General features: G+C 40.7%; 1 protein-coding gene and 1 long non-coding RNA gene across 2 annotated transcripts in view; one reads left to right on the forward strand and one right to left on the reverse strand.

Annotated features, from left to right (window-relative positions):
• The window catches only part of LOC110403670, a 65,681-nt gene that overhangs the window by 20,258 nt on the left and 23,260 nt on the right, over window positions 1–22,163 (reverse strand). The gene's annotated exons all lie outside the window — the stretch shown is intronic.
• On the forward strand, window positions 1,912–21,372 carry SYNM (synemin). The gene is made up of 4 exons (XM_021407224.1): window positions 1,912–2,783; window positions 8,038–8,162; window positions 13,486–13,559; window positions 15,059–21,372. The coding sequence occupies exons 1-4, from the start codon at window positions 1,998–2,000 to the stop codon at window positions 18,889–18,891; spliced, it is 4,818 nt and encodes a 1,605-aa protein (XP_021262899.1). The 5' UTR covers window positions 1,912–1,997; the 3' UTR covers window positions 18,892–21,372.

A 22,163-nucleotide genomic window follows, 5' to 3' on the forward strand; every position in this document is an offset into this window, starting at 1 on the left:
GGTGATGTCAAGAGGTTCTCAGAGAGCTTCAGAGTGTTTGAATCCAGTTTAGAAAACTTCAAGTTCTGCTTTAGAAAGAGCCTAAACTTTGCCCACGACCGTAGTTCCCAGTACCAAACTGCCAAACTGCTAACAGCCTTGTAGTCTGGCCCAGGAACAAGCTGTAGGCTGCTCAGTAGACATCAACATACACGACAAGGTTCATGGAGAAGTTGATTCCTTAGCATGGAAAGCTATTCAGCATCTAGAAGGAGATTATGGTGGTTTTTTTCTTCAAGACAGATAAAAGCAGAAGATAAAATTTATGTATACAGCTGCAGCAAAAAGAAAACAGCCAACCAACGAAACCAAACCAAACCAGCCAACAAACCAATCAACCAGTCAGACTGTTAGTGAGGAACAACAACAAACTGCTGGTAAGTTATTCGGCAGGACATCTACGGTAAGCTCCGGAAAGCTTGCTTAAACCAGCTGCCCTGCTCCTGCCAGAGCAGCACATTGCTGTGGGCAGCACGCTGGTTGCCAGAGTTCTTTATTCAGGGGTTTTAGTATAACAGTGACATCAGAGGTAGAAAAAGCCTGTAAACCACAGGAACTTACCTCCTCTCGGAAGCATAGTGGTTTCCCTCCTAAGAGAACAGCAAGTGTTAAAGTGTCACTGAGGGACTTGATTTTGACCACAAGGCCAAGAAAAAGCAAGTGTCTTTAGTAAATCAGCTTCTCGGTGACCTCTGACAGAGCAAATCTGCCAAGGCTAAATTGGCTCATTTTTAGGCCAAAGCCAATGATTTATCTGTGTTGGTTGGGCTTAAATCCTGTAGGCTTTATTGATATTAAATGGAAACTCTCCATGGTGAGCAAGACAGCAGCCAAAATCTGGCCTTTTGACAGAAGGGAGATGTGGTGCTGGGGTAGGAGGGTTTAGGAGGGGTGTGACAGAGCAGAAATGAGTGTGCAGTGCTGTCAATGCACTACGGCTGTGCCCTGATCCCCAGCTCTGCAGGGCTTGTGCCGTACTTCAGCTCCTTCCCAGTGTGAGCTTGGGTTGGGCACTGTCCTGAGGAGTAAATGCAGAGCTGGTGGCTGTGCTGAGCTGGCTGCCTGATGCAAAGTTGCAAATTTCTGCAAAACTCCCAGTGCTGCTGCACTGGGTGAAACTTAAGTGTGCGTAAGAGAGGGAGAGAGAAGAGAAAGAGGATGCCTGGGGAGATGAAAAAACTTGGAATGAGTCACTCCTCATCTTTTTCTCTAATTTGGTAGGTAGCACAGAGGGTGAACCTTTTCTGCCTCCTTGCTGAGCAGCTCACGCGAATTCAGTCCCAGTGCAGTCAATGAAAGGACTTCTCTGCATCCAGCCCATATATGGCACAAAATAAGGCAGCGGAGAATCGGGCACAGGGACGTGCTGGCTGCAGGTGCTTCTGCCCTGCATCAAGCCTGGGAAATTGAGTGCTTTTCTGTTGTGCAAAGATTTTATGAGTCGTGGTACATGCTCAAAATTGGAGGCATTTCAGTGGCTTCCTCAGCTTACAAGTGGCATTCTAAAATGGCTTTTGACTCCAGCCTTAAACTTAGGCCGAGCCACAGCATGGTCACCGACGGATGTCAAACTGCACAAAACCCTCCCGGGAAACAGAGTTACGGCGGCGCAGAGATGGAAAAGCAGGCTGAGCTTCAGCCAGCGCGGCCCCACACCGAGGGAGGAATGAGCTTGTCCCGGAGGGGCTGTCCCTCCTCCCGGGAGCCCGGCGTAGGGCAGCGCCGCTGCTGGGGGCTCCCGCGGAGCGCCCCGGCTCGCACCGCGGCGGCCGGCAGGGGACGCCGCAGGGCAGTAGCGTGGAGGAGGGGGCGGTGAACGGGCGGCGCTTGGCGGCGGAGCTGGGTCGGGCGGCGGCGGCGGCGAGCAGAGCCCGCGGTGAGGCGGCGGTGGCGGCAGGGAGCTGCGCAGCGGCGGTAGCGCAGGGGCCAGAGCAGCCCCGACACGCAGCCCGGACAAGATGTGGCGGCGCTGGGAAGCAGGATGGGACGAGAAGAGGGAGCTGCAGGAGCTCAACTCCCGGCTGCGGGTCTTCGTGTCCCGAGTGCGGGAACTGGAGGAGGAGAACCGCTTTCTGGCGCGGGAGCTGGCGGAGCTGCGGGAGCAGGAGCTGATCGGGCTGCGGGTGCCCGAGCAGGAGCTGGCCTGGCTGCGCATGCAGCTGGAGGAGCTGAGCCAGGCGAAGCTGGAAGCGGAGCTGGAGCGGGACGGGCTGCGGCGGGAGCTGGAGCAGCTGCAGCTGCTGGGCGCCGAGGTGCTGGCGATGCGGCGCCGCCTGGAGCCGGAGCTGGCCGGGCAGCGGCAGCTGCTGCAGCGGCTGCAGGGCGAGTGCGTAGCGCTGGAGGAGCTGCTGCTGCAGCTGCAGGACGAGCACGGGCACCTGGCGGAGCGGCAGCGGCGGGAGGCCGTGGAGATACGAGAGCTGCGGATGGACCTGGCCGCCTTGCCGCCCCCCTTGTCCGCCCTGAGCCTGGAGGAGCTGGAGGAGACCTACGAGATGCTGCTTAGCCAGAGCTGCCAGGAGACCCTGCTGCGCTATCAGGAGCAGATCCAGAGGCTGCAAGAGCAGGAGGCGCAGCGGAGCCGAGAGAACCTGGAGCTCCTGCGGGAGGAGAGCCGCCAGTGCCGCCAGCACCTGGAGGACCTCCACCGCCAGGGCCAGGAGCTGTGCGGGCTCCGGGAGCGGCTGGAGCAGGAGCTGCTCGCCATGCAGGACCGCCACGGCGCCGATGTGGAGGAGTACCAGGTGCGTGGCACTGCCCCGTTGCCTTGCGGGACCGGGACATCTCGTCTCGTCTCTCAGTCGCGGCCCTTCGCCGGGGCTGTCCAGCCGTGCCGCTTCATGTTCGCTCTTTGATGCTTGTTTCGGTGCCCTTCTGCGACTCCTTCCGCCCTCCCGTTCACTTTTTTCTTTAAGTTCTGGCCCATAGTGAGATGTGATCCCAGTCTCCCAGCACCTCACTCCGCAAGGCCCCGTTATGCTTGCAGCCTGCTCCCATAGTCCCGAGTCCTGCTCCTTCTGTGGTGGGAAGTGCAGAAGAACCTGTGGGCCTGGGCTCCCTTGCCCCCCTCCAGCAGGATTTCCTCGGGCTGAAAAAGCCCTTCTCTTGGGGCTGCAGGGAGCCAGGGAGCTGCTCCGCTTTAGGGACAGTCCTCTGCGAAGGGTGGGGTTTCAGAGCACGACGGTGACCCTGAGAGCATCTTCCTGGTGACAGGTGCTCCCTTCCTAGTGCCCTTGCCAAGTTCCCAAGAGCTGGCTCGCAGGCTTGCCAGGGCCGCTGCTCAGGTTGGCTTGAGCACACGGTGACACAGAGCAGTCCCTGGGAGGAATGAAGCGAGTCCCTGAGCACTGGGACACAAAGCTTCCCTTCTGGGCTGAGTCTTAAGGTTGACTTGTTGGGATCAGAGAAGTCATCTGAATTTTCTTCCTGTGTTATGCACACTTCTGAGCCCAGAGAGATGCTTGTGGTCCGCATTGTAGTCGAGGAAACAGTCCTTCAAAGGCAGGAAGATTTGTTACTGTGCTACAAACAACCAGCTGAATGGGAATTGTTTGATAATAAAAACATAACAGTGTAGGTGACTGGTAGCTGTTTTAGGTGGATCTTTGATGTTTTTAAACAGAGGGTTATCATAGCATCTGTAGCTGAGAACTTGCTTGCAGCCAGAATAATGTTTGATGGCACATATAATCACCCCCGAACTGATCAGCAAATGCCAGGACAGAAAAATATCAGTTCATCACATTTAGAGTGGAGAGCACATATTAGATCATCCAGACCATCGATCCATTTCCCGAGGGCAACATTTCTTTTGTTCATTGTTAGACCCTTTTATTAACACTCTGTTGGAGCTCCTTGTTTGTCGGAAGCCCTGGTGGTAATGTGACATTGTACCCACCAGCAGTAGATTATGGAGATGCTAGCTGTCGGGGTAGGACTGGGACCTGTTGCTCTGTGTCTGGTTTTTGTAGGCTAGGGATTGTTTGCAAGTTGCATAGTTTGCAGATTGCTGTGAACTGAGTCAGAGTAGGTATGTAAGAAGTAATCAGAAAAGCTTTTAACTTCTGAATCTTTTCTTTCTTTTTCTTTTTCGTTTTTGACAGTTCACTTTATTCTTCCAGTCACGTATGTAAACATTTCCAAAGTTTTAGAAGTGTTGTTTAAGTCTCTCACTAATTAAATCTATCAATTGGTCAAAGCCAGGGGAAAAGGTAAAGAGGAAAAAAAACAACCCCAAACTGTCATTCTTTAAACTTTTCTTCTAGGAGCTTAAGTTTACACAAATGTACATCAGCCAACTAATGTTTAGTTATTCTGATTTCCAAAATCTGTCCTCCTCACTGCGCTGTATTTAAACTGTTGAGTTTCTAATGAAAAAAGATATTTTCCAATGGCCTGTGCATGAGAAAGAAAAAATCATTGGTTCATATCCAGGAAAAAAAATTACATAATGAGTAGAAGCAACTTGTGCAAGTTTTGTTCTTGTGATCAGTTTTCTTTTTTCCTCTCAGTGTTTCTTTTATTGGTGAAAGAACATTTAGCATAGATTTTCTATGACTCTTTAAAGAGTACCTATTCCATGCTTATTTACTGTGAAGTGTCACATAGAAATGATAAGTATGTACAGATTTAAGTCAAGTGATTATTGTCCACTGCAGCTGTAATAGCAGTTAGATTTATTCATACTTTCCATATATCATCCAGTCGCCTTATATGTCCATCTTTGTCTCCTACCCCATCCCTATCCTCACTAAAGCTTTCAGCAATGTTAAATAGAAATATGTACTTGGAGTTATAATACAGCTGAACCAGGCACGCTGTAAATCATGCATTGTTTGGAACATTTCCACTGGTCCTGGGTGCTGTGGGATGAACTCAGTAGATTTCTTATGCCTAACTTCCATTATTTCAGCTGTGTGCTCTGAAAATACTTACGCAAACACTCTCGGTGACCTGCATACCAGTTTCTATATGGAGTGACAGCAGAAGGAAGAGCCATATTTTTCAGATGTAAAATATGACATAGCCGAGGCCGAAAGCTTTCACTAATTCATGGGCTTTAGGACTGCTTCCTGTGTCAGTGGTGTTGTGAGCTCCAGAGTAAAAGAAAATGTTTTGTCACATGAACATGTAATATCAATATGTCACATGCATTTTTTTGTGTACCAGTTTCCAGCCAGCTAAGCACAGTTCCTCCCCCTACTGAGCCACTGAATGAGCTGTGGGATTGGTAAACAGTACCAGCTGGAAAGGGCTGGAGTCTGATATCCTGTCTTTATTCCCTCAGTAGGTAGAGTTTGGACAACCCAAGTGCATTCTTTTCCCCCTGCTGCCATTCTGAAATTTCCCACAGCTGACTGGAAAGAGACCTTTGAAGGATGAGAAAATCACTTCTATTTAGTCATACAGTTCTAGTGGGACTTCACCAGGATTTTGAGGGAGGTTGATACGGGTGAGGAACAATCTTTCCAAGTTAATCCCTTAGAGGAAACTCCAGTGTGAAGCAGACATGGCTGCAACAACATAGGTTACTTTTTGCAAAACGGATGTTTGTCAGTTTGCCATCTCCTGGGCTTTAGACACCTTTTTAGCACGCTTGGAAACAGTATGTCAGACCATTTATCCTCTGCACCATAGGTAAACATCAGTGACTGGAAGGCTGGGCAAGAGGCTGTCTGCCATCCAGTCTACAGAATGTCTCCTCCTGTTGGAATGAATTCCTTCAGAGCAATTACGCAGCTGGCCCAGTTATGTAGCCCCTTATGGTAATCATTAGGACACTGTAACTAATTTTATTTAGTGTCTGTATTTAATGAAGAGGCAACAAGTGCCCGAATCACTTCTTTTGTATCTTACCACCTTTAGGGGTTGCTCTCATAGATATCCGGTCTTTCTTGTTTTTTGTTTCTTTTGCAGACTCTTCTGGTTCTGGCAACACCCTGTCCATTCTTTTCTCTAGCCTTTTCCTTTTAAAAGCAAGGGCTGGCACTTTTCTTCCCTTCTCATCTTGGGATTTTCCATTGTGTCAGTTCTTGAATAGCACTGTTGCTTCAGAGCCTCTAAAGGTCAGTGGTTCTGCTTGCCACTGTGCACAACCATACAGGATGTTACCTCCACTACAGTCTGGATGAGGCTAGCAAATGATTGATAGTGCTGTTTCAGATACACAAATATTATTTGTCTTCTGCCATAAAAAAAAGGAGCTTTAATATATACTGAAGACTGTAGACAAGATTTGTCACATCGAGTGAAGTTAATGCCCAAATGTCAGTATAATTGTAGAACAACAGCTGCAAATAGAACTGAAGAAATAGGTAGACAGACATACCCACATGCATATGAAGATACAGGCAGCTTCTTTCATGAAGCTTTCTTTTTGCTTTTGTGTTTAAAAAATGCCTATTAATGTTTGAAAGGCTAGCACTTTATATTCTTAGTTCTTAAACCTTACTTCTGCCAGCAGCATATCGTACTAGCTCTAACCAGGTTGGGGAGTCTCCTGCTGCATCTATGCTTTTATGCTATCGTTCATGCTGTGATAACTGGATACTTGATGCATGAAAATAAATATTTTGAATTTTTGAAAACTAGACTACCACCATCTTGATTTTGCTGTCTGTATTGCAGAGCATTTGTTAAGATGAAATCTAAAATATGCTGTCATAAATTCCTGTTCAGTACTGTATATGTGTATGAGACGTTGCTTTGTAAATGACCGTTTAGTTCCTGCATAGTGCAGAGCAATGTGAACAAAATAGGATTGGGCCTTTGCTGTGATTTCATTTGTCTCCCTGGCCCTCAGAACAAAGTGTAATCTATAGCATTTTAGTTAGCTTCAATATGCTGGTTGAGAAGAATTGATTTGGGTTAGTAGATTATATCCATAGCAGGGAAACCATTAAGAATCACTCTGAACAGCTAACACTGATACTTTCAGTTCTGAGTCTGTATGAACAAAGTCCTTTCAATTATCAGGGGAGGGGTTGTTTTTTGGAGATGGAAATTTGCCCTTCGTATGAGAAGTAACACCAGTGATTAAAGCACTTGTGTTCTGCCGTGTTCTTTTCAAGAGCAGAAGTCACTTATTGTAGTCTAAATCAGATCTTAATGTTCTGATGAAGAGGTCTTTGCTGCTTTATGTGTTGTGTACAGTTAGCTTTTCAATTTCAATGTAGTATTTAATGAGTATGTTCAATTTTACATGATTTTGTACTTAAGTATTTTGCAGTATCTGCCTCTAACTCCATTTTCAAAACTTTTCAAAAAAAGCTGGACAGACCTTACTTACTATGTCATTGCTCCTGCTCTCAAATCATTTATGGGCACCATATAAAAGTGCGAAGTTATATTCAGTGATCAAAATGAAGATGAGCACTCCTTTGTATATCTTCTGAGTAGCAGTAATAATAGTGGGTGGATTTAGAAGCAAGTATCCAAACGTTGTAGAAAACTTTGTGGGAAGGAACTTCTGGAGGTTCTTCCTTCACCTTCTAGGCACTATGAGTATCTCCATATATACTAGAATCCAAAAACTGGTTTGGGCTCGCACGTGTATAGATGTCAAAACACTAACAAAGAGAAATCAGCCAGGTTCTCTTAGCAAAGAAGGTGCAAAAATTCCTGATCTCAAGAATAATTTAGATATCCTTATCTAAACCCTTAAAATGACAGAATGAATCCCATTCAAGTCACATTTATAAAGCAGTGTATTTTCCTTGCTATGCATACTTGATAACTTTTGTACACAGCATTTGAGTGGGTTTTGCTTAAATATTTAACTTGCTTAGTGAAGTGAAATCTTAGCACAAAACTGCGTCAGTAATAATGTATATGGGGAGGTCCCAGAGCTGATTTGTTCTGTTTTTTGAAGTGATGGAATATGTTGATTTATTGCTCTCCCAGATTTTTTTTTGTAATTAAAACTTTTAAGTTATTAAGCATTCAAGTATGACAGATTTTAAAGTTTATTCAAAACTAAAAATCAGTATTTCTGTTTAGCGGATAATCGATGCTCTAGAAGAAGAAAAGCAGTTCCTGACCATGTCAATCACAGATTACCTGAAGGACTATCAAGAACTACTGCAGGTGAAAGCAGGCCTCATCCTTGAAATTGAAACTTACAGGTAAGCATTTCAGTCACACTCAGTTATCTATTCAGAGGATAATAATAATAAATGTCAGGCAGTATGGCTGCCACCTGTCAAGTTACATAGCAAAATACATCGTTTAAACATTCTGCTTAGTGGCCTCTTGCAACATTGATGTAAATAGTGAGTTTTCAATTGTTTTGTTCCAGCTGGAGAGTAGTGAGAAGATCACAGAAAAGTCTGTCTGATAAATCCTGGCTTTTTATATTCTTGGTTTGCTAGGGAAATATGTTTGGGTCAAGTGTGAGATACCAACAAATAACCATTCTGCTCATAAATCCTCAGTGCTGTATGTATGTAGGTAACTAGCCACTTAGTAGATGTGTGGCTGAAAAGCCAGAGTAATTCTCCTGTCTGGAGAATCATGCTGTATCAGTTGGCACGTAGCATAGGAGTGGTTCAGAAGGGGAAAAAAAAAAAAGATAAACCTATGGACTGGAGATAGATACTACTTCTGTTGTAAAGGAAGCTGCTTAGTAAGAGAATTCTGGACTGCCGCTCTATAGTTTGAAATCCAGTTCTTCTGCCAGATCTTTTAATCTGTGATAACCGTGACGCACAAATCCAGCTGCTTCATTTTCACAAAGGACCCTGGCATATAGCCTTGCGTATGCATATTGGAGACAAAAGGCACCTCAGTTCAATATCCTGAACTTTCCATTGAGAAGTTTCCATTAAGGCTTTGGCAGCTCCTCTCCTCTTGGCAGAAAAGGCTAAGGGTGTGCTGTCTGGTCTGCTTCTTGGAGCTGTCTTTTTTTTTTACCTCCCACCTATATTTTCCCTTTGTTTTACAACTCCTACAGGTCCTATTCTAAAGCTAGTTCTTTCCATTAGTCAGTTGCTTCGGCACTGGCAAGAAGGTTCATTGTTGCAAGGAACACTCTTCCCTAAGGACCAAGTGTACTTCCTCTCCAATTCTACTCATTCTTCCTGCTGTGGGATCCGAGGCTCACTCAGGAAGTTAAATACATATCTTATATGGCTTTATGAAGTTATAACTCACGAACATCTTAATTCCCGACCCTTTCTCCAATGCTCAGTGAATCTTTATTAAGTGCCTTGTAATTTTGGTCTGTGTTTTGGAAACCTGCAAAACCACAGCTACTTAGTCCATGCATAGTTCCAGAGAGAAGCGGTGAACTATTCACTGTTTAAGACTCGCAAATTAAAAGCAGGTGGAAAATATGCCTAGAATCAGAATTACTATCAAGCCTTTCTCCAGGATGAGTTGTGCCAGGGGAATCCTAGATTAGATATTAGGAAGAATTCCTTCACTGAAAGGGTGGCCAAGTGTTGGCACAGGCTACCTGGGGAAATGGTAGAGTCCTCATCCCTGGCACAATTTAAGAAACTTGGACATGGCACTAAAAGACATGGTTTAATGATGGGACTTGTTAGGTCAGATTGATGGTTAGATTTAATATTTTTCCAACTTAAGTGTTTGTATGAGTCTGTGATTCCTCAGCTATCAGAAGCTTCATTTCAAATAGCAGAGGCTGCCCTGAGCCTCTATATAAGTTAAGTCATTTTTCTGCCCTCCCTAAACTATGTTGTTGTTGAAGGGTAAAATATTTTATTTTGAAATCCTACTGTCATGTAAACGCTCTGTTCTAGGTTATCACCTTGTGTTTTGAAGCAGTGGAGCCTACAAAGCAGTTTTTGGTCATGGTTGTTGTCAGAACGTCCTAATGCACTTATCAGGCCTACTTTCCAATCCTTCTTAGGTTGGTTTCCTCCATCAACATTTCTTCTGAATCTTTCCAGTTCTATCACTCAAGAAATCGTCACCATCATTAAGACCTCCTCAGATGTTCACCATAGCCTCTCCAGTCAGTTTCGTTATTGTCTGCATCCAGCTTATACCATCCAATATCTCATATACTTGTCTTTGCTATTCTTCACACGGTCCTTCTCCTCTCATCTCACAATGGAAAAGAACTGTGTTGGATTGGCCTTTACTCCCCTAAAAATGCTTCCTCTCTCCCATTTCCCAGAGGCATGTTTTTTATAACTCTTTCCAAATACTCAGGATGGAGAGGATGAATTTTTATGGCCTGCTGGCTAACTGCCCCTGAGATTTTCGGTTTCTGTCATTGAGACCGATCAAGTTACTGCTGTTGTGAATGACCACGATAACATTTACATGACATCCTTTACTTACGGCATCTTCTCCCTCTCCACCCAACCAGTTTAGCTCATCTATCTGCTCCCCTGGACTAATTTTTCTTTTATCATCCAGTACACAGTAAGGCTTCAGGCTGGCTACCGTATAACTACTTACCTTAGATAGATGACATTAATAATGAGATGCATTAAAGGTGCAGTTGTAGTTTTTTCTGGAAATATTTCAATTAAGTCTTAGCACAGTGTCTATATATGTCATTGGGAGTCAGATTTCCAGCAATTAGCTGACAGTTGTTTTTTAGAAGAGTGCAACTTGAAGTAATGCTTTTTGTCATTACTATAAATACTTAAAAGTTCATACAGTTGAGATTAACACTCTACTATTCACGTGGTTTAGTTTCAGATTTAAAGCAGACTTTACCACAGTTTATGGCTTAAATAATTATTATTAAGAAGGGATGCAAAGAAATAGAGAAGCAAAATGACTTGCATAAAATGAAGAAAAGGTGAAGCCGATGAACAGAACCTGACTTTGCTGACTTCCAGACTAGTGCTCAGTACTTTATACTACAGTTTCTTATGGTAATTTAATTAAACCAATATCAGTTTAGTATTTTCTTGTTTACCTGATAAACTTGATGAAATAGATTATGAACAGTGTACAGTAAAACACTGATTCACTGTCCAGTTTTTTAGAGGTTTCACGAAGCTTTGCCTTTCATTTTCAAATACAACATATTTTCGGTAGTAACATTTCGGCTCCAGCTTTTCTGTGTGCTGTTGCCCTTTGCCGTATACAGTTACCTCTTGGATCTTATTTTTAGTGACTTCATACGTTGCTGCAGCAACTGAACAACTGTTGTTTTAATAGCAGCCAGAAATCCTTAGTCAAACTACCCACGTTCCTAGTTTCCTTCATCATGGTTAACACTTTCATTGCCAGCTCCTTGATATGTGCCTGTAACGTCACCAGCTTTTCTACCAAGTATTTCAGAGCAAATTCTTTGACACTCACTAGGTTAATCAGATATGATGTTTGCTCTTGGGTACACTCTCTAGAAGTGTTGAATTGATTTCATTCCCATTAAGCCTTTCTTAACATGGACAAAGACGAATTGCTTGTATTTTCATTATCTCTAGTAAAGGTTGTCCTAGGGTTGAATTTGACTAACAAACTACAAGTGAAGGTGTTTATCTGAACCTGTTTAAGGAGGCAAGTAACCTGTAAATAATGTTAGGTAATTCTAATCTGGCTTTTCTTCTGAATCAAGATGAACCCGTGGTTGCAAAAAAAACTTGCAAGTGATCTTTGCTGATATAGCATCATCCCACTGAATCTAGAGGCAGTCAGAAACCAAAAGAAGCGTACAATGTCCGAAGTGGTTAGTCATCATCTACAGGTGATATTGAAAACGTCTGCATTGTTCATTTTGCTAGAAAGGCCCAGCAAACGTGTTTATCCCAGAGTCTTTAATTGCTTTCAGCTCCCTGCTAGGGAGTCAGAAGCCTCAGCTATCATAATCCTGCAGCCTCCCCCTTGGCAACTTTGATGTTGCAGCTGCTGTTATCAGCACAAAACATCCGGCATTTCCAAAACTGGAAATGATGAAACAGTTATCTCACCAGTAGGAGTGAACATAAATACACCAAAGTACTGTACTGATTATAGCATTCAGTTGCATATTTAAAGAACCTGTCGTAGAATTTCTAGGCTGTTAAACCACAATGCTGTGGTCTAGAACTTTTTTGGAGTATGGCATAGCTTGTGTCCCAGCTGAAGTGGAGAAGAGGCAAACTACTCTTTTTTCTTCTTCTTCTACTTCTTTTTTTTTTTTTTTTTAAGAACAGCTGGATATATTTCATGTCAGACAGTACAAGCATATGAGTAGCAGAAGAGAAGAAAGTACGCAAGTATTCCCAAGTATTTCAAGAGAATTTATCAGAAATTTTGGGGTCCAATCTTATTGGATCACCATATTCAGTCCTAGAATTTTTAAATAAGAGGTCACTCTAGTATCTAGTTTTTGCACTCTGTAAACAGAAGAAGCCAACAATTTTATAGAGCAATTTGGTTCTTTTTCCCCTGAGGGGGCAGAAGTATGTTATTTGCCTATATGAATTTCTTAATGTAGGGCAGTTAATGCTGAAAATATTTTGCCCCTCGGCTTTCCTAGTATCTGTAGGAAATGTACCTCTGGAGTATTTTCCACTGCTGTAGGAAAAAAAAAAAAAGAAAATGTAGGGTGTCAAGTTATTTAGGAACAGAACAAGCCTGTGGCTGCTGTCTGGTTGCTCTCGAGAGTAAGTGTCCATGCTCAGATATGCCATATAGGGAACAAAATTTGGCATAAAGGTAGGATAGCAAGTGTTCTCAAGCAATCAGCTGGGTGTGATGTCTCCAAGAACAGCTGATGTGTGCCACCAGCACAGAAGTTTCTATCACTAAGATTTTTGCTAGTCCTTTGGTGTAAAATGTGTTGATTTCAGATAGAATAAGAACTAAGAAAGTTACTCTGTAAGGTGTTTCTTCCAGCACTAGCCATTGTTTGACAGTTGAAGTAATATTTTCCTTCAATTTTCATCTGAAAAGGGTAGAAATTACATTCTATTGGAATTAGAATAACTGTTACCTCATACATAGCACTGCAACACTTTTAGTACTATGTGACCAAGCAGGAAAGCTGCTGGTTATTTGCTTGCCAGTATTATTTCATTTTGCCTTTTCTTTATAAAATATTTCTGTATGTTTCTCTGAAAAAGCTTTACTGAATATTTGCTAATTTTTGTTTAGTTCATCTTTTCCTAGTTCTGTTATAAGACCATTGTTCTAGAAAAACTTGCTAGCTTTTATGGTTCCATAGTGGAAATCAGTGGATCTTGTCCATGTCGGGAAGCAATATAGTGACTAATTTGGAAGTTATGATCTAAAACTGTGTGATTTCTATGCTGTAAGCTACTGCAAGATTATTGTGTTGTTCTAAAGAATTGAACTCTCTGAACTAAGCGGAAGCCAAGGATTTCTCATTGCCACTGATAAAATTATGGGATGAGAATAACATTCAGGATCAGACCCAACTGCAGGATAATTGTTTTCATTTCTAAGATATATACATTTTAAATATTATGATTATTCTTCCCAGTATTTTGATGGAATGCCTTTTTATATGTTTTGCAGGGCTTTGCTGGAAGGGGAAAGCAAGCAGTGGATTATTACGTGGAGAGATCAGCTTATAGGGAAATTGCCTCAAGGTAAAAAATGAACATTAAAAAATGAAAGTTGAATGAAATTAAATATAATTGGAAACTAGTTTGTTACGATGTATCTTTTTATCGGTGTGCTGTAAAGTTGGTTTTGAGTTTTTAATATTTTAAATCAACATAGTGCTCTAGTGTATAAGAAAATTTATAAAATCGTGACTCAAGTGGAGGAGTTAAGCAGGGAGTGATGTTTCATAGCTCAGCAGTGCAAGAACTCTTGGATGCCCATAGTTCTTAAGAGAGTTTTGAAGTATGAAGCAAGAAGTGTTTAACAAAACGTAGTTAAAACTATTGCATTGTGAGTTAAAACCACGAGACATTGTGAGCGTTAATAAATGTACATGGGTTTAGAGAGAAATTTAAGCAGAGTAAGAAAAGACAAATCAAAGACATACTAAACATAAAGATACCATTTCTATCTTAGGAGCTGCAAATCTCTGGAGGCTGTGAGAGTATACCAGGGAAGTATCACTATTTACTTGCCCTGTTCTTATACTCTTCCTTATTCTACTGTTGGTCTCTGTAAACAGGATACTAGATGAGATGAATTTAAGATCTGACCGCTAAGGCAACTCTCATTAATAATGGAATTAGTCTTGATAATGCTCCTGAGTTTTGTTTTAAGTGTTATCTTAAACTCACCAGTCTGTCATAGACAGTAGTCTCAGAAGAGTTGGAAGGCTGTATCTGTAATAGTAAATTAAACAGACTACAGCATAGGTGAAACGTTTCCACTTGCCTATGATGTTAAATTGTTAGCACTGTCTCTGGCACAGTTTTCATTTGGATTAGCCAGTCCTTTTGCAGACAGTGCTCAGGTGTGTTCAGTGGTTTCCAGTGACCAGGAAGCACTGCCAAAAGTCAGAGTAGAGGTAGCTAGCTTTTTAGGAATAGGAGATTTGAATTAGTCTTAGTGATGGACAATTATTCCTGGTCCATTTCATTAACATGCATAGACATAGCCTAAGAGGTTCTTTATTACTCTCCTTTGTTGTACCTTGTGTCTTGTGGCTACAAATGATAATATTCATATTGTCAACTTCCAGCATGCAGTAGTAGGTATGCCATTAACTCTCAGTAGAAACAGAGAAACTTCAGACCACTTGGACTAAAGAAGCAAAAAAATATAGGTTATAGCTAGGATATTAGCATACATTACTTAATAAGAACTTGTAAATGTGAATGGACATCAATGTAAATATGAAAGGACTAAATGCCATAATATCCAATAGTTCATAAAATGTTAAATTAGCAAGAACTTGCAGCTTAGTAAAAAGCTTTGCTTTCAGCCTTCATATAATTTATGCATAGACTTAATTATCATACCAAATGTATGGGAATTCCTTTCCAAAGCTTTACTGAAAATGAAACTACATTGTTTCCTTTCAGAATTTAGTATTACAGTTCTTAGTTCATGACCTCTTTATTTTATACTATTTTTAGATACAAGCCATTATTTTAATATTTTGTTACCTATATTCTTTTTGCAGATATTATAAACACTTCATATAACTACACTGATATTTACTCTACTTATCAAGAAAGAAATCAAAATAAAACTTCACCAGCTATCAGGATCACTGATACAAGGCACAGAATACCAGCGACAAATATAAGCAGTTCTGCACGCTTTTCAGCTCAGTCAACACAGGCTGGATCACAGGCAGCAGTGAGTGGAAAAGCTTTTGGAAAAGATGTACTAGGTTCAATATATCGCCCTTCAACAACTATTAGAAAGGATGAAAGAACTGTGACAGACCACAGAGAATTAAGAGCGTATACTCCAGGCTACAGTAGCTGGAAAAACACTGAAATCCAGCAAAAGACAATTCCAGAAAGAAAGAAAACAGAAGTTACATCTTCATCCACAATATCTTTTTCAAAACAATCAACACATGCTGAAAGATCAGGTAAGGACAACAAAGCTGACACAAAGCCTAGGGCTTCTGAAAATATAAGAACAAAACCAAACTTCTCTAAATTTCCAACTTATGAGCTGAATACCAATTTAAAACCATCTGTATATGAAGAAACCATAACTGAAACTCAGACCACAGTAAAAGAAAAAAGAGGAGGCAGCAAACCAACCGAAGAAAGCAAATCTCCAACAAAAGAAAAAGATAAGTTAGAGAAAGAAACAAAGGAGGAGAAAAGGAGTGCAAATGAGAAGACTTTTGTAGAAGAAAGAAGTGTTAATTTTGGAAGGCAGACTGATGCAAAAATGGGGATAGAGCAGAAAAAATATGTCCGGGAGGAAGTCGTTAACCAGAAGGTAGCAGGGAGTGATATTTCTAATGCAAGAACTTTGAAAAGTGAATCAAGCAAAAAAGATACAGGTGTATCCTTTGAATCCAAAAGCAAAGAAGTCATTGAGATACCGATCAGTCTTGAAAGACCTGCTCCTGATAAAGTATCTCAGAAGTATGACAAAGATGTAAGTTCACAAGATTTTAAAACTTCCATAGGAAGAGAGACAGGTGACCATGTAACTAAGCCTGCTGAAATTCACAAAGTCAGTGTTTCAGAATCTAACCTGAGAGATGAAGAGAAAATTAGTGACAGAAGTCATAAAATGGAGACTCTGTCAACTGAAAGTATAGCAGAGAACATTGTTGCTGACATTCTTAAAAGTTTTACACAGTCTCCCAGTTCACAAATATCAACAGACACAAAGGTAACCTATTTCAATAAGCAAGAACAACCCGATGATGGGAAAATAAAGACAGAGGTGACAGTGCAGTCTCGAGTACAGGAAAACATAGACCTTTCTGCTGAAGCTGACCGAGGAAGTCTTTCAAATCAGGATGTTAGAAAAGTGATTCTAGAGGGTGTTGAGGGAACTCCTTCCAAACAGGAGATAGAAGAAATAGTACATCATGGCCTGAAAGGAAGTGAGGGTGCAAAGAATATGTCCGTTAATGTTGAGATTGTGGAGGAAACAGTAGATTATGTCACTGATGAAAGGACTGATTTTTCAACACCTTTTGAAGTAGAGGAAGTGGAAGACACATTCCCTGAAAGAGAGAAGCGTTATGGTGATGAGGAACAAGACATAACACTTACATATGAAGATCTTAAAAAGAAGAAGCAACGCCATGAAAGCTTCACTCATGTGGAGGAAGTAACTGAGGAAGATGACTCACCAGTTGAACAAAAATATTTTGTGTCTGTTCCTGATGATCATCCTATTATTAATGAAAAAGATGATGACTCAGTGTATGGGCAAATTCATATTGAAGAAGAATCAACTATCAAGTATTCTTGGCAAGATGAATTTTTGCAAGGCACACAAAGTAAGAGGGATGAAGGTGTAAGCTCTCCAGAAGAAACGTACAGAGTGGTAGGGGAGGAAGCAACTGCCCATATATTAAAAGAAGAGCATCCCAAAGCTGGAACGTCCCATGTTGAATCAGTTGTTATTGAAAAAGAAATTAAAATACCCCAAGAATTTCAGGCTTCAATAAAGGGGCTTTTATCAAAGGAAACCAAGGACCCTAAGAATCAACTGAAGGAAGCTTTAGAGCAGTTGGAAGGCAGTCTCCCAGAAAGTGTAAAGGAGGAACTGTCTGCATTAACGAAAGAAAATCAAGCTGATTCTAGTAGCTTAGAATTTGATATCAAAAAAATTCATCAGACGGAAGAGGGAGGCTCGCTGACAATTGTTGCTGAAGTCAATCTATCTCAGACCCTTAATGCTGATGAGTTTGATGTAGCTCAGCTCGGTGAAGTAATTGCACGTGAGAAGGAGAAGACAACATCACACTCCTTGAAAAGAGACAGCGTGGAGAGAGTTGTTGATGGTAAAAGCAGTACAGAAACAGATGTTTCTGCACGCGGTGATATATACACTCCTGTGGCTAATCAAGAAGTCTACACGTCATCCACAGTGAGGAGGAGTGGTAGCACAGGATATCATACCACTGAAAAAGTCATTTATGATGGCTCAACTTTGGAAACTGCAGATTTTGGAGAAGTCTCTCAGTCACCAGAATCAACTGATGAGAGCAAATCTGTAAGACATATTAGAGTTGGTCCAACCGAAGTCCAGAGGTTTGAGCAGATTGTATATGAAGGGCCTGGTTCTGAAATGCTGGGGATCAGTGCTACAGAAGATGTTGTTCAGACAGGGGGCTCGTCAGAGATGAGCCATTCTGTGAAGCATTTTAAACTGGGTCCTAGAGAAATCCAAACAACCGAAGAAGTGATTTACAGAGGGCCTTTTACTACAGCTACAGAAGAGGTTGATTCTGGAAATCTTTCCCAGCAGACCTTTTCATCAGACATCAACAGGTCCACAAGGCATGTTACAGTAGGATCAAGGCAAGTAATTGAAGAAGTGTCTTTTGAAGGGCTGGGCTCAGATTCTCTGGAGCTCAATAGCTCCGGGAATCTCTCTCAGACAGAAGGGCCTGTGGATGTCAGCAGATCAGTAAGGCACTTTAGATTACATCCAAAAGAGATTCACACCGAGCAAGTTATCTTTGAAGGACCAATCTCTGGTAAAGTAGAGGTCAGTGACACTAGAGACTTTTCACAGACAGAAAGTTCAGTAAGACACATTCAGTTAGGTCCTAAGGAGTTTATGACAGCTGAAAAAGTCATCTACCAGGGCCCCATCACTGAGCATATAGAAATCAGTGAAGTGGGAGACCAAACCCATTCAGAAAGCTCAGTAAAGCATTTTAGGCTAGGTCAAACAGGAGTTACAACCACCGAGAGAATCATATATCATGGCTCCCTGTCTGAAACTCCTGAGCTCATTAACAAAGGACATCTTTCAGAGAATGAAGGAAGCTCAGATAGCAGTAGATCTTTCAGGCATGTTACGATAACTCCTGTAGAAACTCAAACTGAGCAAGTAATCTTTCCAAGACCCATTTCTGAAACGCTAGAAGATCGTTCACAAACACGAGAGTCGTCTGAGAGCAGTAGCTCCATGAAGCATGTTAAAGTAGGATCCAGTGAGACATCATTTACTTTTCAAATGGATGTTTCCAGTGTGGGTGGAGTATCTACGGCGGAAAGTAAAGAACAAGCAACAATGCTTATATCTAATAAACAAGACCCTTCTGTTCATCAGTCACAGTTTAGAGTTGAAAGTGACCACACTGGGGACAATGAAAATAAGAGAAGTTATATTCACTCCAGTTTTTCCCAAGATCATACTGAAAACATAGTGGAGAAGTCGAGTTTTGATAAAACTGTACAATTGCAAAGAATGGTAGACCAAAGGTCAGTTATCTCTGATGAAAAGAAAGTCGCAGTTCTCTATCTGGACCATGAGGAGGAAGATGATGAAGAGAATGATGGACAGTGGTTCTGAAAGGACACGTTAATGAAGTCTACTTGGTAATTTGTTTATGCAGGTCCTTGATTATCCTGTTGTTTTTTTTTTTGAGAGAGAGAATAAAAGGAACAGGGAGATGTTCAAACAATTTAGATACTAACAGTGGACTGAGAAGTATTGAAACCTTCTACCTATTCAGTACACTTCTTACTTTATTTGAAATTGTATTTTTGGGAGAAATCATGCTATTAATATGTTTTTTTCCTCAGAGACCTGTTTCCAGAAACTTTAGATTTTTCCACCTATAGAGACAGAAACTTGCTACCGGCTAATTCAGAGGATTGTATTTTTTTTTGTCTGTTTTATATCAGCTTATTAACAAGTGTGTATTTGAATAGGAGTTTTCCATTTTTTTAAATACTGTATTGTACTTGGTTACTAAAATATTCAGCAATTCTATTTAAAGCTACTAACCACAAATATAAGAGGTCATAAGACTAATGAGAGTGGTAGGTAGCTGATTTTCTGTTCCATTTCTGTGTATTTATATGCAATACCTAATGAAAATATTTTAAGGAAAGATACAGTTATTACAGCTATAAAAACTGAATACAATTCCTTAGGATTTAACAATGCACAGCAAGAACTGACAAAAATACTATTATCTGTATAGTTAGAATGCAGTGCAAAAACAAAAAAGAAAGAGGTAACACTGAAGCAAGAATTTCTTGCAATATTCACAGTGAGAAATTGCAGAGTAGTACCTTTAATATCTTTTAAAAGAAATCAAATTTGAAAAATAGGCTAGATAGTACTTCCACCAGAGTGAGGAGAACTCCACAGCTTCAGTGTGTATGCACAATAACAACAGCAAGTTACTTTGCGGTATATTGCTTACCTTGACACTAGGTATGGCTAACGGTGTGAAGTATCGAACATTACATAATGCATAACTTCTTAACACAATGGAATTAGCTAATATTAGCTCTGTTCTGAAGAAAATATGTAAAAATGATATAGATTGTCTGTGATCATTTTGTGTCAGATAATTTCCCGATACTTCTTGCTTTGTTTACAGATGAGAAGATGCTAGACCTGCAAACCTAACCAGAGATTTCAATTTTCCCATTTATTTCTTTTTTCTGGTTATAAAACATTACACTGGCCAAAGCTGGTTTCTGCCTAAACCATTTGAAACTATGTTAATTTCACTTGATTGCACATTGGTTAAATGAAGGGTATATATCAGCTTTACAATAAAAATTCAGTGACTTCAAAGTCCAGGTCAGAAATCAGAACTAGTTTCTGTACTAAACAATGCAGTGCTAGCAGGAACAAAAATAGCAGCTGAAACGTTTTTTTTTCCACCAGGGTAAGAAGATACAAAACTGAACACATAGAAGAAATAAAATAAACAAATGAGAAGCTGCTATATTCACATGTATGCACACACACACGCACATTCACTCACTCACTCTCCTGTACTTTCTCTGCAGAGTAGAAACACACATGTATCTGGATGGCTGTAGTGTGCCAGCCTGGTAGTCTCTGACACAGAATTATTTTCCTGTGGTTCTATAAGCATAGTCTTGTGTGTGCTAACCCAGATTAGAATCCAGTTACAGTATTTTAGTTCTGGCATGGATATTCAATTTTCAGACTCTTTTAATATTAACAGAAGCTAGATTTTTCAAAACTGACTGCTACTTTATAATATGAATGTAAATGCAAAGCTAAAGAGAAGTAACCTGCTGACTGACATTCTGTTTCAGATTTGGGACAGATTAATCATTGTGTGCCTTAGTAACTAAGTTGGAAACTGTACAAAGTATATTAAAGCTATTATCAGTGTTCCAAAGATTAACTCAGGAGGTTTGTCTGCATTGCAAATCTTTCTGTATATTTCCCTGATTTTATATAAGTACAACAGTGTGACCATCAGTGTTGATTAGGATTGGATATTTTTTTAATTACATACTAGCAAATCATTTGTTGAAATCAGAAGTGTAACCAACAGCTGGGAGACAAAAGGAAACTGAGGTGTAGAAGCACCAAGGGCATGTATGCTGAGCTCATCTGTACTGTTCACCATGTAATGGACAATAATATTTTTCAAATTTATTCATACATGCTTATAAAAGACCTTGTGCTTCCATTTATAAATTGGGTGTTATTAGTTGTCATACTGTCATCCTGTTTTTGTTTCCTTAGCTGACCATCTGCTTTTTAAAAATGGTGATGTCTTTGTTTATTTTAATAATCATGTATAAGACAGAATTTTCCAGCTAGATACTTAACTGCAAGCATTCAAATTCTGTACTTCAAGTATTATATAACTGAATAAAGAAAGGAGTCAGGTCTGTAAAAAGCAGCAGTATTAAAAAAAAAAGTAATTGGTGTTAATTTTCTTAAAGTTTGATTCTAACCTGAAACTTAAACATTTTTTTCAAATTAGATCTAAGGATATCTGCGGAGAATGTATTTTGTAATAAATAAAAAGCTATTTCCAAGGTTAAACCTTTTTTATTGATAACCTGTGAAATCTTAAACAGACATTGTCCTTAGGAACAACTATACCAACACTGTTACGTTTATCTTCACCTGCACAGAAGATTATGTCAACTGAAGGAAAAAAACAGCAGGGATTCACATAAGTGAATCACAAAACACCAACGTCCTTAGTAATGCAGGAGAAAAAAAGAATCAAATCATTTCCAGTGAGGCAACAGCATCTCTTTAAAAATTCCTGTAAACTTCACAATCAGATAGAGTAGGCTATACCAAGATACAGTACTACTCTGATTGTCTGAAAGGAACCATTTCTTTGGAGTATTTTCCTTAGTTCTGTTTAAGATCAGGATTTTAATCAGCTGTTGGAAAGTTAGTTTATTCTAGGAAATTGGCAGTTAGCGTAACACTTAAAGATATGCACAGTTCACATTTAAATATATGCACAATTCCTTTGCAAGAATACTTTGAGGCTGTGAAAGCAAATAAATATCTTGCATGGATGGCATAAGTTTTTAAAAATGTTTATGTAAGCTCCAGTTTTCCACTTAGCTCTCATTAACCCAAGGCATTTTGATATAACGACAGCTTTTGGATAATACTACCTCCAAGCAACAAAATGTAGTTAGGTGGACAGTCACATCCTGCAGGCCTTACAGTTGCGTTTGCAGAATCAGGGCCATAGGTACGTGCATTATTACGAAAAACAAATATTGTCTAATGTACTAACCCTATGCAATCACTTTCTGCATGAGCATTATATTATAATGTGGCTGAAAGGATTGGTGATATAGCCTTGG

The sequence above is a fragment of the Numida meleagris genome, chromosome 9 (assembly GCF_002078875.1).
Source record: "Numida meleagris isolate 19003 breed g44 Domestic line chromosome 9, NumMel1.0, whole genome shotgun sequence".
NCBI lineage: Eukaryota > Metazoa > Chordata > Aves > Galliformes > Numididae > Numida > Numida meleagris.